Source organism: Crocodylus siamensis, chromosome 5, assembly GCF_052110815.1.
Source record: "Crocodylus siamensis isolate JL-2025a chromosome 5, ASM5211081v1, whole genome shotgun sequence".
In the NCBI taxonomy this organism is placed as follows: domain Eukaryota; kingdom Metazoa; phylum Chordata; order Crocodylia; family Crocodylidae; genus Crocodylus; species Crocodylus siamensis.
The window spans coordinates 190851382-190865785 of NC_143399.1; the positions used below are offsets into that span (position 1 = coordinate 190851382).

General features: G+C 43.2%; 1 protein-coding gene across 6 annotated transcripts in view; it reads right to left on the reverse strand.

The window, feature by feature from the left end:
• Positions 1 to 1184: 1184 nt before the first annotated feature.
• Positions 1185 to 14404, reverse strand: part of DNAJB6 (DnaJ heat shock protein family (Hsp40) member B6) — an 80415-nt gene continuing 67195 nt past the window's right edge. For 5 of the 6 annotated variants that reach the window (XM_090047606.1, XM_090047604.1, XM_090047605.1 and 2 more), the window contains 2 exons: positions 13960 to 14166; positions 1185 to 1890 (listed from right to left, as the gene is read on the reverse strand). In XM_090047606.1, the coding sequence (XP_089903732.1) occupies positions 1739 to 1890; positions 13960 to 14166 (359 nt within the window). In that variant the 3' untranslated portion in view covers positions 1185 to 1738. Of the gene's footprint in view, positions 2792 to 13959; positions 14167 to 14404 lie in introns of all 6 variants that reach the window. The other variant, XM_090047607.1, reaches the window with a different exon arrangement.

Here is a 14404-nt window from a genome sequence, read left to right on the forward strand (position 1 = left end):
TTTGCTTCCCTAATTTATAAATAAAGCTAAATGACATACCTTCTCCTAGCCTTCTTTATATCCATTGTCTGAGCTCCTTTACGGTCCTTTTCTAAGATTGGATGAAGAATCCATCACCGACCTAAGCCCTCTTCTGCACTTGTTGCCTTTTCATTCATTTTTATTTAATATGGGTGATCATTCCACTCCACTCAGCAGGATCATACATGCAACTAGGCAGTAATTACTACAGTATTAAAGTCATGACAGAAATGTGGATTCAATGGAGAGAAATGTTTCCCAGAAATGTTCCACAATTCCATCCTGAAAGGGGTTAAGCAAGAATGACCTTTATTTAAAAAAAGGAATATTAATTAGTTCAAGTGGTAAAAATGGTAACATGGAAGTTTATACTACTGGCAAACTGAAACCGTAGTATATGTAAGAGATGGGATACCTGTAAATTCACCCTTCATGGTGTAGACTTCCATAAATTCCAGGATACCAATAGGAAGGGAATACAGGGCAGAAACCCACAACGTGTGATGCTTCCATGCAGATTATAAAACAAAGAGCAAAGTAACCTTAGCCAACTAAGCAGCAGCATCTCTGATGCAAGCTAATATTGAGGCAGAAGTGAAAATATTCAGACACTACAATGATGCTTGGCTCAGTTTAGAATACAAATTAACTTGAACTGGTATCTAAGAAATGAGTAAGTTTAGTCTGACTGGAGGACAGATCAAAAAAAGTGCCCCTATATTACTCACTAGTTCTAGTTTGCTATTGTAAAATGGCCAGCATGGATTGGGACAGTTTTATAGCCTGTTTAGACCATGCTTTGCATGATTATGCACCTGAAGTTAGGACACAAAAATCTAATTTAAGACATGCCAGGTTCAACCACTGCAAAACAGCTCCTTTTCTCTAAACAATGTTTAGGATTGAATTCAAAAGCTTCTTGCTTCTATGCACAGGCACTGGTTTTTCAAGAAATCTGGTACCTTCAAAAATGTCAATCACCTTTACAGTTTGCTTGTACAAGGAGCCACATTTTCTGATTAATTTACTTAGCTAAAAGAATAATTAAAAGTATTTGTGAATGTATTATGAACGCAGAACCTGCATTTGCTTTAGTCCAATTTAGGCAGGAACAGCTGGTGCAGGCAACCAGTCCATTTTACAGTCAAAAAATGACAAAAGTATACAGGAGAACTCTCTTTATTTTTAATTAACAACACTGCGCAATTAAATAGTACTTGAATGACAGAAAAAAATACTGGGTTTTATTTGAGATAAACCATCATTTAAATACCTTAACATACGTTGCATAATGTTATGCTTGCGTAAGGTTACATTTTCATAGAGTAAGCATTAGAAACTAAACCAATCCAAATACTGTAGACACCACAATTCTCAGAGTATTCTACAACAGCAAGTTTTATTTTTCGGTTTAGCTTCTTCATGTCATTGTGTTCATTGCTACATTTTTGCATTTAAAAGATGAGTGAAATTCTCCAGGAAACTTGGGTTTCCAACATTGCCAGGTTTAAGTCCTGTTATATCAACATGTTGGCAAAAGGAAAAACAAAAGAACAAAAACAAAACAGCCGATTATTCCTATATGTAGGTTAAAGAGAAAAAGCAACATACCGACAAGGAACATGCAGGAAGTAGTTACAGGGATAGAGAGATTCTATTTAGTAATCAATACCAATTAAGAGGTTAAGAGAAGCAATTTATCATGCAAATTAAGCTATTATGGGAAGCAAGGAAGTAATCTTGCCAGACTCAAAAATATTTCTTTTAAAGTAAAGACACTTTTTTTCCAAGCTAAAAAATGTGTCCTGAAATAAAACAGGTGTAAGTATACTTTCCTCACGTAGAAGTGACATCCTATATGTAAATGCTCTGCAGAAAAAAAAAAAAAAAAAAAAGTCTTAGCAGAATCTTCTATGGATATTGAAACAAAGTCATGATCTATAATCCACTCAGCAGAAACTGCCCAAATTTCAAAGTAGCATTTAGATCATTTGTCTCTAGGCTATAAAAAGATAAAAACACAAGGAATGATTTCACCAAATGATTCATAGGGAGTCTATGATGAATCTGTATGAATGCGCACAGGAGACCAGAATCTTACAGACTTTCTTAAAAATGAAAGAAAGTTACTCCTTCATGATACAATCTAGATTACCTCATTATGGCATTAGGAACAAACATTTTCTTCCCAAGTTTGGAAAAAAGAAAGAGCGCAGAAGGGAATTATAAGTTTACATAAACTGCTATATCCAAGAGTTTCAATATCCTACTCCCAGTGAAATCAAAGGGGAATAGAAGCAAGGTTTAACCTCTTATTTCAACATGCCCGATTATTCTAGAACATAAACAGACATTGTTACAACCCCTTAAATCCTAGAAGAACACACTAGACTACTACAGTAGTTTTAGCCCCAAGGAAGGTAGAGGTAAGAGATTCTGTAACATTTTCCCAATCTTCAAATAAAATGCACTTCTAACCACATCAGCCTACTTTGAAGTCTTTAACCCGACTAGCAAGAAAGCCATCCTGTGATGATGAAAAGTAACATAGTGCAATTTTAGTATAGTTTAAAACATGAGACATCTTCACAAAGTGTGCACAAACAAAATGTATTCACAAATGTGTGCTCAAAAAAAGAATATGTTGCCATCATTATAAAGGTATGAGAGTATCGGAGGAGTCCGTTTTAAAAATTCCCTTTGGTTGACTTCTTCTTCTTCTGCTCATCTCTCTGCTTCTGCTTCCTCCTCTTGCTGCCTTCTTTGTATCCTGAGGAGACATGGCTTGTAAAACACTATTCATAATATTAAACTGACTTTTCCTTTATAAAAATGAATGTGTTCTCCAAATGGGGTGGGGTGGGGGGAAATGAGACATCTTTGAAGTTTTGGATGTCTTGAACCTTCCCAAGCACCTCAAAGCCATTCAAGGAGAGCATCAAAACAGCTTATAAAAATGGAAGTAATAAATAAGTCCATAACATATACAGCAAGTGCCATTTAAATACTGCTTACAGTAGTTGAAGTTACCACAGTATTTACAGTTTGTATGCCCATTCTAAGGATAAGGCATATTATGATTCCTGAGTAAATAAAGCAGCTAAATATTGACATTTAATGGTGTCCATTTTGTTCTTAAATAACATAATAGAACATGAATAGAACATAAATAGAACATAAGCTTGCTCATGCTCAACTAGCAAAGGCGATTTAACTTTTTATTGAAGTCTTATGCTACACACATTTTTACAAAGCTAAGCTACTTTAAACGCTAGCAATTATTTATCTTCACTGGAAAGAAAATAGGCAATTAAGCTACTGCCTCCGCACCTCATATCCATTCCCCTTGGTTTTTCTAAAGCGCATGCAATCCCCTTAGCAAACTGTCCCATGCATTAACCACCAGGCACAAATGAAAGCCAGATAACATATCCATTCCATCTCTTACAAACTTTGAGGAAAATGGAACATGCCAGTAGGCTTTGTATTGTAAAAATCAGCCATGCAAAACCAAAAAAGAAGAAAAACTCTGCTCAGAATTTAAATCTGAAATTAAGCCAGAAAAAAAATTAGATCTCAATAATCGATACTGTATCCTCAAAGACGAGTCATACAAGGCTTTAAAAAACAGGACATGCTCTTAAGCTCAGCAATACTTGGTCAGAAGACATGGCAGAACCAAAGCTAATAGTTTTCTACAGCATCTCTCAAGTTCTCAGTTGAGGACAGCGCCGACCTCGGAGGCTCGAAAAGGATTCTGTTCCCAATTCTATCAGTAACCGCCCATATGAACTTGGGCAGGTTAACTTAGTGCCTGTTCCTCCTTCCATGCAATGTCCATAGTGGTTCTTCCCCATCTTTACATGCTTTGAAATCTATGTAGTAAGGAATTATTTAAGGGCTAAATATTCACCATGGTGTCATAACTGTGTCCTCCAACAAACTGAATTCCTCCGTAAAACATGAATTAAACAAAATGTTTTGCAAAAATCTTGTTGGTCTAATAAAAGACATCACCCCTACCATGAACCCAGATTGCTTTTTCCTCTAGGCCAATACGGCTACAACCTGGATACCTACCTAAAACATTGGGAGTTTCACCTGCATTGGAATTACAGCATTTAACTTTCTCTATGAGGTCAGAAGAACCATAAGATTCGAGAAACAAGTTCACTTCTGCATAAGCAAACAACCTTTGTACTTGTCCGAATGCTTCCATTTGTGACAGCAGTGAATTTGTTCCTGGATGCCTGCCAGCTATTCCGCTGGATTAGCAGCATTAATTCATACTATATAATGAGTTACCACAGGATTTAAGATATTGGACTACTTATTAGTTCTGCCATGTGCTATTAGTATCTGAAAAGTTAGCTTGGAAACTAGCTTATAATGCTTAAGGAAAAATATATGGTGTTATTCTGACACTAATTTGTAGAACTGCTGACAGAGCTTTTCCTCCTGAACACTTCATACCACCCTGGGATTCAGAGATGCACTTCCTACCAGGACTGAAGTATTTCCCCATTATAAGATTTCACTCCATGTATCTGAGAAGTTCACCCTGAAGGGGAACCCCCTGGGCCACTTGCACTTAACCAACACAGGGAAATACCCCTTGGTCTGCCGTGTACCCAGAAGAGGCTGGAGGAAACTAGCAAGGTGATTTAACTTTTTATTGTAGTCTTGTGCTACACACGTTTTTACAGAGCTAAGCTACTTTAAACTCTAGCAATTATTTGTCTTCACTGGAAAGAAAATAGGCAAATAAGCTACTGTCTCTGTATCTATAGCATATGGGTCCCTTGAAAAAGCAGAGAGAAAACGTTCCCCAGAAGAAGGCTGGGTGGAACATCACCTAGAAATAAGATACGAAAGCTAGAAATTCTCTAAATTTGAAGGATTTGCCCCTTTAGCAAGAAATTTGACCATACACAGTCAAAATGGGTCAATTTAACAACAATATAAAACATTAATAAGGATGTTCCTAAAGGAACTTGTAGAGGCCACTAATTTGCACCTCTGTAACTTCCTAAATTTGTCTTCTTAAAACACTAAGTTTTGAAGGGCTTTTGATGGCATAGTGCTTTTTAAAATCAAGTATCCAAAAAAAAAAAACTCTATACCATTTAAAAGGGCCTTAAAAAGTCTAAAATAAACTAACATGAATGTGAACCCACCATATTTCATTGCAAAAATAACGCAAAATATTTTAATAAGGAGGGACTAAGGTAGAGACATCCGATAGCAAGATCCCTTCCCAGCCTCTGGAATGGTCAAGGGACAAAATGGAAACCCAGCAATAGGCAGACTGGCCAAAACATGAGTGAATATACAGTTATGAACATTCCTGTATAATCCACTGACATTGGTTTCATTATATTGACTGGTGCTAGCAGACAGCCTGACTGGCAGCTCCACCGCGGTGCTTGCCACTTGGAGTGCTTGTGCAGGCTGCAGAGGAGCCTGCACGGGGAGTAGCAGAGAGACACTCCCCACCTCCCTGGAAGGATTTTAAGGGGGAGTTGTGTGGCACCACACCTGTGGGTGCTTGCCACTTCAAGGGCCTAAGCAGCCTGCAGGTGACTGCAGAGCTGATCAGGCAGTCACATGACAGCCAGCAGGCTGCCTGATTGGAGCAGGGCTGCACAACCGCAGCATAAGAACAGGCCCTGAGGAGCAGAGCCAGCAGGGGTTGCTGGGACACAGTGGCAACCCCAGTGCACCCCTGATGGCCATAGTCACTGCTTAGGCGACAGGCGGGGGGGGGCAGGCAGGAGCACCAGCGCTCCCCTTGCAAGTGCCGGCTGGGGAGCAGGGCTGCCAGGTGAAGCGGCTGCGCTCTGAGGTGGTGCATGAGTGCCAGCTGGGGAACGGGGCCACCAGCAAAAGTGGCCATGGCCACTTCAAAAAGCACCTGCGGTGAGATCAGCTATGGGGGTTTCCCCTTCAGTCATTGATTGGTCACTGGGGGGCAGGGCAGGGCACATGCCCCGCCCCCGAGGCACCAATCGCCCATGCTGGGACCCTGCCAGAGCAGAATTTCCTGGCTAGAGTAGTGCTTCTCCCAGGAACATTCTGGAGGTCTAGGGTAGGAATTATGGGGGTGGAGGTTTTTAGGGACATGGGGGGGGGGGGGGTCCCAAGCCCTGAGGAAAAGGCTTTGGACCTAGGGAAGAGTGAGTGAAGCCAGCCTTGCAAAAGGGGCTCAGAGCTGTGGGCCTACACAGGGGCTAGGCAAGCCCCTCATTAGAACTGGCAGGGGTGAGGCCAGGGGCTCGAGTGAGCCCAGTTAAGTGAAGGGCTGCCTCACATAAGATCTCAGAGGCTCTAAGCCAGCCCAGCTTGTGGTGATGGTATTATGGTAGGACCCAGGGAGACCCCTCTGGAGCAGGAAGGTCAGCCGTTGCCAGGCTGATTTTCTGACCCCTCAACTGGTCACTGCAAGGTGGCTAGGGCTGAAAGGCTGATGAGCAATCGAGCCTACCACAAGCTGTGGCCAGAGCTGTGTAGAGCTACCAGACTGGCCTGGAGGCAGGGCCAGAGCCTAGAAGAGGCTGAATGTCCCCTCTTAGGAGGTGACATCACAGGCAAAAAACAGGTAGGAGTCAGCCAACATGCAGGCTGCTATGAAGGAGGCTGAAGCTCAGCCTCTGGATGGGAGTCATCCTTGACTTGAAACCTCCTGAGCGAGTTGGGCAAGGGACTGACAACGAGTGTTGAGATGGAGGCTGCAACAGTGTGTCCAGGAGTAGCTCAGTAGGGAGAAGGACCAGGGCAGGTAGGCCTGTGCTGGTCCTAGGGAATGCCCTAAAAACTACACTCTGCTGGGAAGCATGGCGTGGTGGGGTTGCCAGTGGCAGGGCAGTCCTCAGGAAGTGCCACACCAGTGCCTCTGTAGCAAACAGCAAAAATGTGGTGCTGGAAAGCCTCAGCCCTGGCTGCCTTGTGTGCGACCCTGTGGAAGGAAAATGCCAGGGCAACAACATGGAAGCCCAGAGGGCCTGTTGTCCAAGGTCTTTAGAGCAAGACTTGGGCAACAATGCAGGTGCCAGAAGGATCTGAGGCCTGAGGGAGAGTGCTGAAAAACACCTCCCTCACATGAGGATCAAAGGGAGCAGGAGAGCACACAAGCCTCCACGGCTCACCAAAAGCATCCGGGAATGTCTCCTTGCTAAAAAGAAGGTGTATACCCAATGGAAAGAAGGGGTCATCACCTGGGATGACTATTCTGCAGTCGCTCGGGGATGTAGGGAGGCACTTAGGAAGGCCAAAGCAAAGATGGAATTAGGACTAGCTTCTCAGATTAAAGACAATAAGAAGTCCTTTTTTAAATACATAAGGGGCAAAAAGAAGGTCCCGGGTAACGTGGGGCCCTTGCAGGACGTGTTGGGAAATTTGGTCGTCACACCAGACGACAAAGCTAACATGTTTAACGATTTCTTTGCCTCTGTCTTCCTAAGTAGGGACCAGACCAGCCACCTCCCTGCTGGCCCCCGCCTCGGGCCCCAGGGGAGGCACACCTGGGTCAAAGGTTAGTGAGGAACTAGTTAGGGAGCTTCTGGAGGGGCTGGACATATTCAAGTCAGCTGGCCCAGACGTTCTCCACCCTAGAGTCCTAAAGGAATTGGCCGAGGTCATTGCAGGACTCCTGGCATGGCTTTATGAGCACTCGTGGTGCTCTGGTGTGGTCCCAGAGGACTGGAAGAGAGCCAGCGTGGTTCCCATCTTCAAAAAGGGGAGGAAGGAGGAACCAGGAAACTATAGGCCAGTTAGTCTTACCTCAATCCTAGGCAAGCTGTTTGAGAAAATTATGCTGGCACACATCCATGAGGGGCCAGCAGGGGACTGCATGCTTAGGGGCAACCAACATGGGTTCATCAGTGGAAGGTCCTGTCAGACCAACCTGGTGGCCTTTTACGATCAGATCACCAGATCATTAGATGCAGGGGTAGCAGTGGATATAGTCTTCCTGGACTTCCGGAAGGCTTTCAACACTGTCTCACCCCATTCTCATTAAGAAACTGGGGGGCTGTGGTGTTGACACCCACACAGTCAAATGGGTCGCCAACTGGCTGGAGGGCCGCACCCAGAAGGTGGTAGTGGATGGGTCCTTCTCAACCTGGAAGGACGTGGGCAGTGGGGTTCCACAGGGCTCGGTCCTCGGGCCCGAACTGTTCAACATCTTCATCAGCGATTTGGATGTGGGGGTAAAAAGCACCCTGTTCAAATTTGCTGATGACACTAAGATGTGGGGGGATGTGGGCACACTAGAAGGAAGCATCAGGCTACAATCAGACCTAGACAGGCTACAAGGGAGGGCGGATGTGAATAGGATGGGATTCAACACAGACAAGTACAAGGTGATGCACCTGGGGAGGAACAACCAGCACCATACCTATAGGTTGGGGAACTCCCCTCTTGTCAGCATGGAGGCGGAAATAATTGACTCCAAGATGAACACGGGGATGCAGTCACAAGGCCAACCGTACCTTGTCATGCATCCGCAGATGCATCTCAAGCAGGTCCAAAGAAGTGATCCTCCCTCTCTGTGCAGCGCTGGTCAGGCCGCAGCTGGAGTACTACGTCCAGTTCTGGGCGCCGCACTTCAAGAGGGATGTGGACAGCATCGAGAGGGTCCAGAGGAGGCCACTCGCTTGATCAGGGGACAGCAGGGCAGGCCCTGAGGGGAGTCTATGGGACCTGAACCTGTTCAGCCTCCACAAGAGAAGGCTGAGGGGGGATCTAGTGGCCTGTTATAAACTAGTCAGGAGTCGCTATTCCCCCATGCACTGCCAGGAGTGACCAGGAATAACGGTCATAAGCTGGCAGAAGACAGCTTTAGGCTAGATATCAGGAAGCTCTACTTCACGGCCAGGGCAGCTAGGATCTGGAACCAACTTCCAAGAGAAGTGGTGTTGGCTCCTACCCTGGGGGGTTTTAAGAGGAGGTTGGATGAATATCTTGCTGGGGTCGTTTGACCCCAGTATTATTTCCTGCCATGGCGGGGGGTCAGACTAGATGATCTACTCAGGTCCCTTCCAACCCTAGAAACTATGAAACTAGGAAACCTGAGGCCTGAGCAGGTCATAGGCCAAGAGTGGGGTCCAGGCATGTCAACAGACAACTGAGGCCCATGGGATGTAGGCCCCCATAGCCCCAGGGAGGGGGTGGAGTAGTGACCCCAGTAAAGAGGTAGAGTGAGATGGACTAGAAGCCTAATGAGAAGCAGGAAGCTCCAGTGAGGAGACATGTGACCAAGGTAAGTCTCCAGATGCCAGAGGCCGAGTATGGCCCAGCAATGGGGCTAGGGGAGTAACAGTGGATAGTTTGGACCAGTGGCCTAGTGTGGGCCAGCAATAGGGCTGGGGGAGTTAGAAGCGATTTGGATGCCATCTGCAAGGCATGGGACACATTAAAAGGGAAGCTGGAGCCATAGGCCTAGGCACCGGGGCATTAAATAAGCAGTGTCCTGCATTTCTACATCCAGTTTTAATACATCATAGCGTGGTGAGCAAATCAGGGAGGACTGCCCTATACAGGTAGGCGAGCTGATACTGCGTCTGGCCCTAGGATGGCCCCCATCACACTGAATTGATTAAGTTGCATGATTTCTTAAAAGGTGCCCAGTCCTCCAGCTCTTTCTTTATCTGAGCAGCTGCTTAAATTTGAAGTGTACGATCTGTCTTCAAGATTGTCCCCAAGGTCACTGGAGAACCAGATCTGAATTGCCAAGCAGCTGCTCCACTAGAATTAACTTTAAATGAATTTGCAATAGCTCTTCTCTGGAGAGTCAGTGGTGCAGTCCATGGTCAACAATGTGAGGCAGCTAGCTGAGAAATCACATAGTCAAGTTTTGGTGAAACTGGCTCTGGGTTTGCTTGTGGGAAGGGTTATTCAAATGTTCACATTCATCAGAGACTGACACTTTCTGTGTGTTGAATATTCCAACTCAACTTCCAGGTTTTTGCTTTTGTCAACTATCATGAACAGGAATGGGTGACGCAGTACAGAAAAACAGCCATCTGTAGTAATTCACCATTCCTAGAACCAAGATAATCTTTGTATATATTATATACTACTAACTCCCCACCAGCCCTTGGCTTCTAGCTCATAAGAAACCTAAAAACCATTCTCTCCTTAAAGTAATTTTAAAACTGAAGCAAACGCCATCAAACAGCACTCATCAGTACAGCAAGAACAAGTCTGGAAACCTCCTTCCTAGGATTTAAGCCATCTTCAATTTAGTCCTTACAACGCTCCTGATAATCCATAATCGAGTTCCAAAGTATTTTGCATGTTCTTGAGTCTTCAGAGATAAGAGATGTATTCAGCCTAGAGCTTCAGAGCAAACCAATGCCTCCGGAAGCAACTGAAGGAGTATATATGCAAAGATAGTAGCACTCTGCAGGAAACGCTACTCTCCATCCCTTTCATCCTCTTGATAGGGCTTTCTCCTTTGCTTGAAGTTGGAGTTACTAAACTCTCCATGCTGCCAGGATGGTGAGAACAGTCTTGTTCCCTTACTTCTTCTTTTGACTGGCAGAGAAGAATAGGAAGAAGCAGGCTGGCAGACAGGAGTGGGGAACAAATGAACCAGTTCAACAGACTGGTTTCACTGCTTTTAATTAGCACACAGCATCCTTCTCTGCTCCCCTCTGGACCTGCTTTCCAACCCAACAGAGTCAGTAGCAGAAGCCAGATGCTGATCTTTTAACTCAGAGGACTGCAGAGAAGTAGGGAAGAAATGGATGCATCTTCTTCCCACTCCGGGTCAGAAAGCTTTGCTCTTTGGCTGCTACTACTGCCTTCATGTGGTATGGCAGCAGGTGCACTTTAAACATGGTGGGGGCATTGAAACTGGCAACAGATTCATGGTCATTGGCACATTGCCTTCTGGGTCTCATCTCAGAGAAGGCTGTGTTTAAGCTCCATTTGCTGACTGTCTAGACTGTAGCTATTCCTTGCACAGTAGTCCTTAAAAAGCAGAAGCAACGGTTCAGTTCTGCACACAGGGCTTCCCAGCAACAGTGGGAAGGCAGGAGTTTGTCCTGCAGAAAACGGTATGTGCTACCCTGTCTGGTTTAACATGCATCTGATTATATTATGTCCAAACATTAACAGCTATATGAAACTTGAAATTAAAAATCTCCCTTCTAAATAATACATGCAGTTATACAACTAAGATCATTCATAGCTTCCTAAATCCTACACTGAAATAACTATTTCACAATAAGATTTATTCAGTCATACATTTTAAGATCAGGAGATTATCACATTGTGATAATATAGCCTGATTTGTAGCATGCCACAATTCCAGAGCTTCTGCTTGAGCTCTAACATGCCCCACAAGGCCAACCAGCCTTAGATTTTAAAACCTTAAACTATGAAAAATCCACCTCTCTTCTAGGCAGGTTGTTTCCACTGTTAACTGGCCTCACTGTTACATTCAGATCAGATAAAAGGAGCATAATTTTATCAGCTCCACTTGCCTACCCTATATAAAAAGCACCTTCACTTCAATTAACTTAGAACAGATTTTTATGGAACAGAATAACTTTGGCAAGCTTTCCCCTTTAGCTTGCACACCAAGCTATTTCTATAGCTACCTGCTTTGACAACCTAGCAGAGGTGTTAAAAAAAAGTAAACCAACCCAGACAATCTACTTACCTGCCCTTAAACATGATAACTAAACAATTAGCAAGTTTTTTAGGCCCCTTGGTCAAGCAAAAGCTCATAAGTCTATGCAGCTCAGAAAGCCCTGCCACTGTAACTGAGCCATCACTGTTGCCATTTGTGAGAGAACAATCTTCTGCAAGGGGATGCCACCCTCATGAGAGGCTAAGCCAGGAGGCAGCAAGCCAGACTAACTCCCACCCTCTGCCCAGAAAGTGATGCAGCTTCTACCGTATCCCACCCAAGCCAGGCCAGTGGTGATCTGGAGTACAATTAGGATTTATTCATGTCCATTCCTCCTTATACTGTTTCTTGCCTATTAATCTACATTAGAAAAAAATCCAGCACTGCTTTAAATTTTGCCAACCAAATATGAATTGAAATGTGTGTGTAAGGTATAGGGTAATAAATTAAAGATAAGCAACAGTGATTTTACTAAGGTTAGTAAATGTTCAACTCATGAAGCCATGTATTTGTAAAGAAAAGACCGCATCCCAGATATGATACACTTCTAGTGTCATGACTTCCTAATGGAGTAGTCCATGGCAGAAACAGATCAAGATTAGTTAAACTAGATGTTCAGATGATTTCCTTTTTCAATGATGCCAGCAAATGAAAATGTACCAAGTAACAAATGAATTATTAGTATTAAGTTACAGGTTAATACAGGGTAATACTTGATATCATTCAAGGGGGAAAACAAACCTTGTAGTTCAAACTTCTGACAAACCTACAGTCTGTCTACAGCCCAAGTAACAAGTGATCTTGGGCTGGTTACAAAACTGCTTGAGGTTAAGTGTGGTTTCAGAACACACAAAGGGATCTTTAAATATTCTTGAAGACCATTAAGGCTACTAAAAATTATCAGTAAAAAAAGCCTGCTAAAGTATAAGTAACAGGAGACTATACAGTTTCTATGGGAAGGCAACAAAAAACTGAAGATGTTGAAACAAACACCTGTATCTATACTGAATTGTATATGGTTTGTGTAACAAATTTTCCCTCACTGAACCAGAAACCACACTTAATCCAGAATTTACAAAATTTCTTGTAGACAATCTTGCACAATAACCACACATTTACACTAACTTTTTAATATAAATATTAAAAAGTTTTAATATTTACATGTCTATGATGTAAATATTTAGAACAGCCTATTTTACAATGGGTAATTTAATTAGATAGTTTACTTCACTGATTCCATTTTAGGTGTTTGGCTAGAAGAGGAACTCAAAATAGCATGCATATATTACTGGCGGCCCATGGGCATGTACTGATGACAGAGATAGCTTCTCCTTATATCCATCTACAGTTTATTCTTTATTGCTATAAGGGGCTCTCTAGAGAAATTATTGCTACATCCTATTTTTCTTAGTAAAGGCTTAATCCTACAGTCCCAATTCAGGCAAAATGTCTCCCACTTGTGCCCTATTCTAGTTCTCTTCCTCTTTTCTCTGGCAGTTGGCTAGCTTCAGCACTGCTGTGAAGGGCCCTTTATTTTGAACACTAGCTCTGCCAGCTTTCTTGGATAAGACCCCAGTTGGCTTATAAGGCGGTTTGGCACATTTCAGGACTGCTGGACCGGGGTTTCTGAATGACCATAGATACTGGGTTCAAACTAATTGAAGCTAAGAAGTTTGTTACCCAAGTACATTGCAAGCAGGGAGAACATAAAGGGAACTAGTCACTGAGCTTGAAATGATTTTGACCATTTACCTGAGTCATGAAGTGACCATAATAATGGTTGAACTTCTTTGTTTACCTCCAGGCTTTTAAACAGACTAAAGAAAACCATACCAAATGATCATGCAAAATCCATGCAAAGCACAATAGTGCTCAAGAAATTCCAGCTTCCAGAAAACTGTATTAAAATTTCTGGAGATTGGGCTTATGCTCACTTGGGTCAGGAAAGCCAAGCGCTGTTTTGATAAATGAATGTGCAAAAGCATCATTACTAGTTAAGGACTTAGAATTCTTTAAAAGGCCTTCAAATTTTAGATGCAAAAGACACTTTAACTGCATTCTTGTTTTTAGTCTTACTGGGTCTCACACAACTTTTGAGTACATGCCCAGGACATCTGTGAATCAAGATGAAGTTGCACAGCACAGCTAATTAAGACAAAGCACACAAGTTGGATTACTGCTTGTATGCCAGCATTAAGTCAGTATACAACAATGTTTTCCTGTTCGGGATTTGGGGTTCTTTGGGGGACTGTCTGGAGAGTCAGCTTTGACATATGCCTCATTAATATTTCTGTGCACACCTGATGAATGAAAAGGGGTCTCCAAGCTGCTTGTAACCCGAGTTCTATCTTGCTCTTCCACCTCATCACTATTATAATGATAGGCATATTTGGGGGAACTGGCAGGCCTGTGGGACTTCGGAAGGCGGGGATTGGCAGGCTGGGAAGGTAGGGCATGTTGTCCTCTACGTCTGCACTCCTCAGCAAATGCTTCTTCATCTGCCACACCTGAAAAAGCAGACAATTCAAAAGAAAAAAAAAAAAAAAAGTGAGCAGGACACAAAATGCTTTTGTTTAACCTGCAACAACTGGAACCTGGGCTGGAAGCTGGGAACCACCAAGTTACAGCCCTAATACTAGCAGGTTTTTTGTTTTTTTTGTTTATATCCATTACCTTAAACAAATCACTTAAAAATTGTGCCTCAGTTTCTCCATTTGTAAGCCCATTAAACTACCAACCAGACAT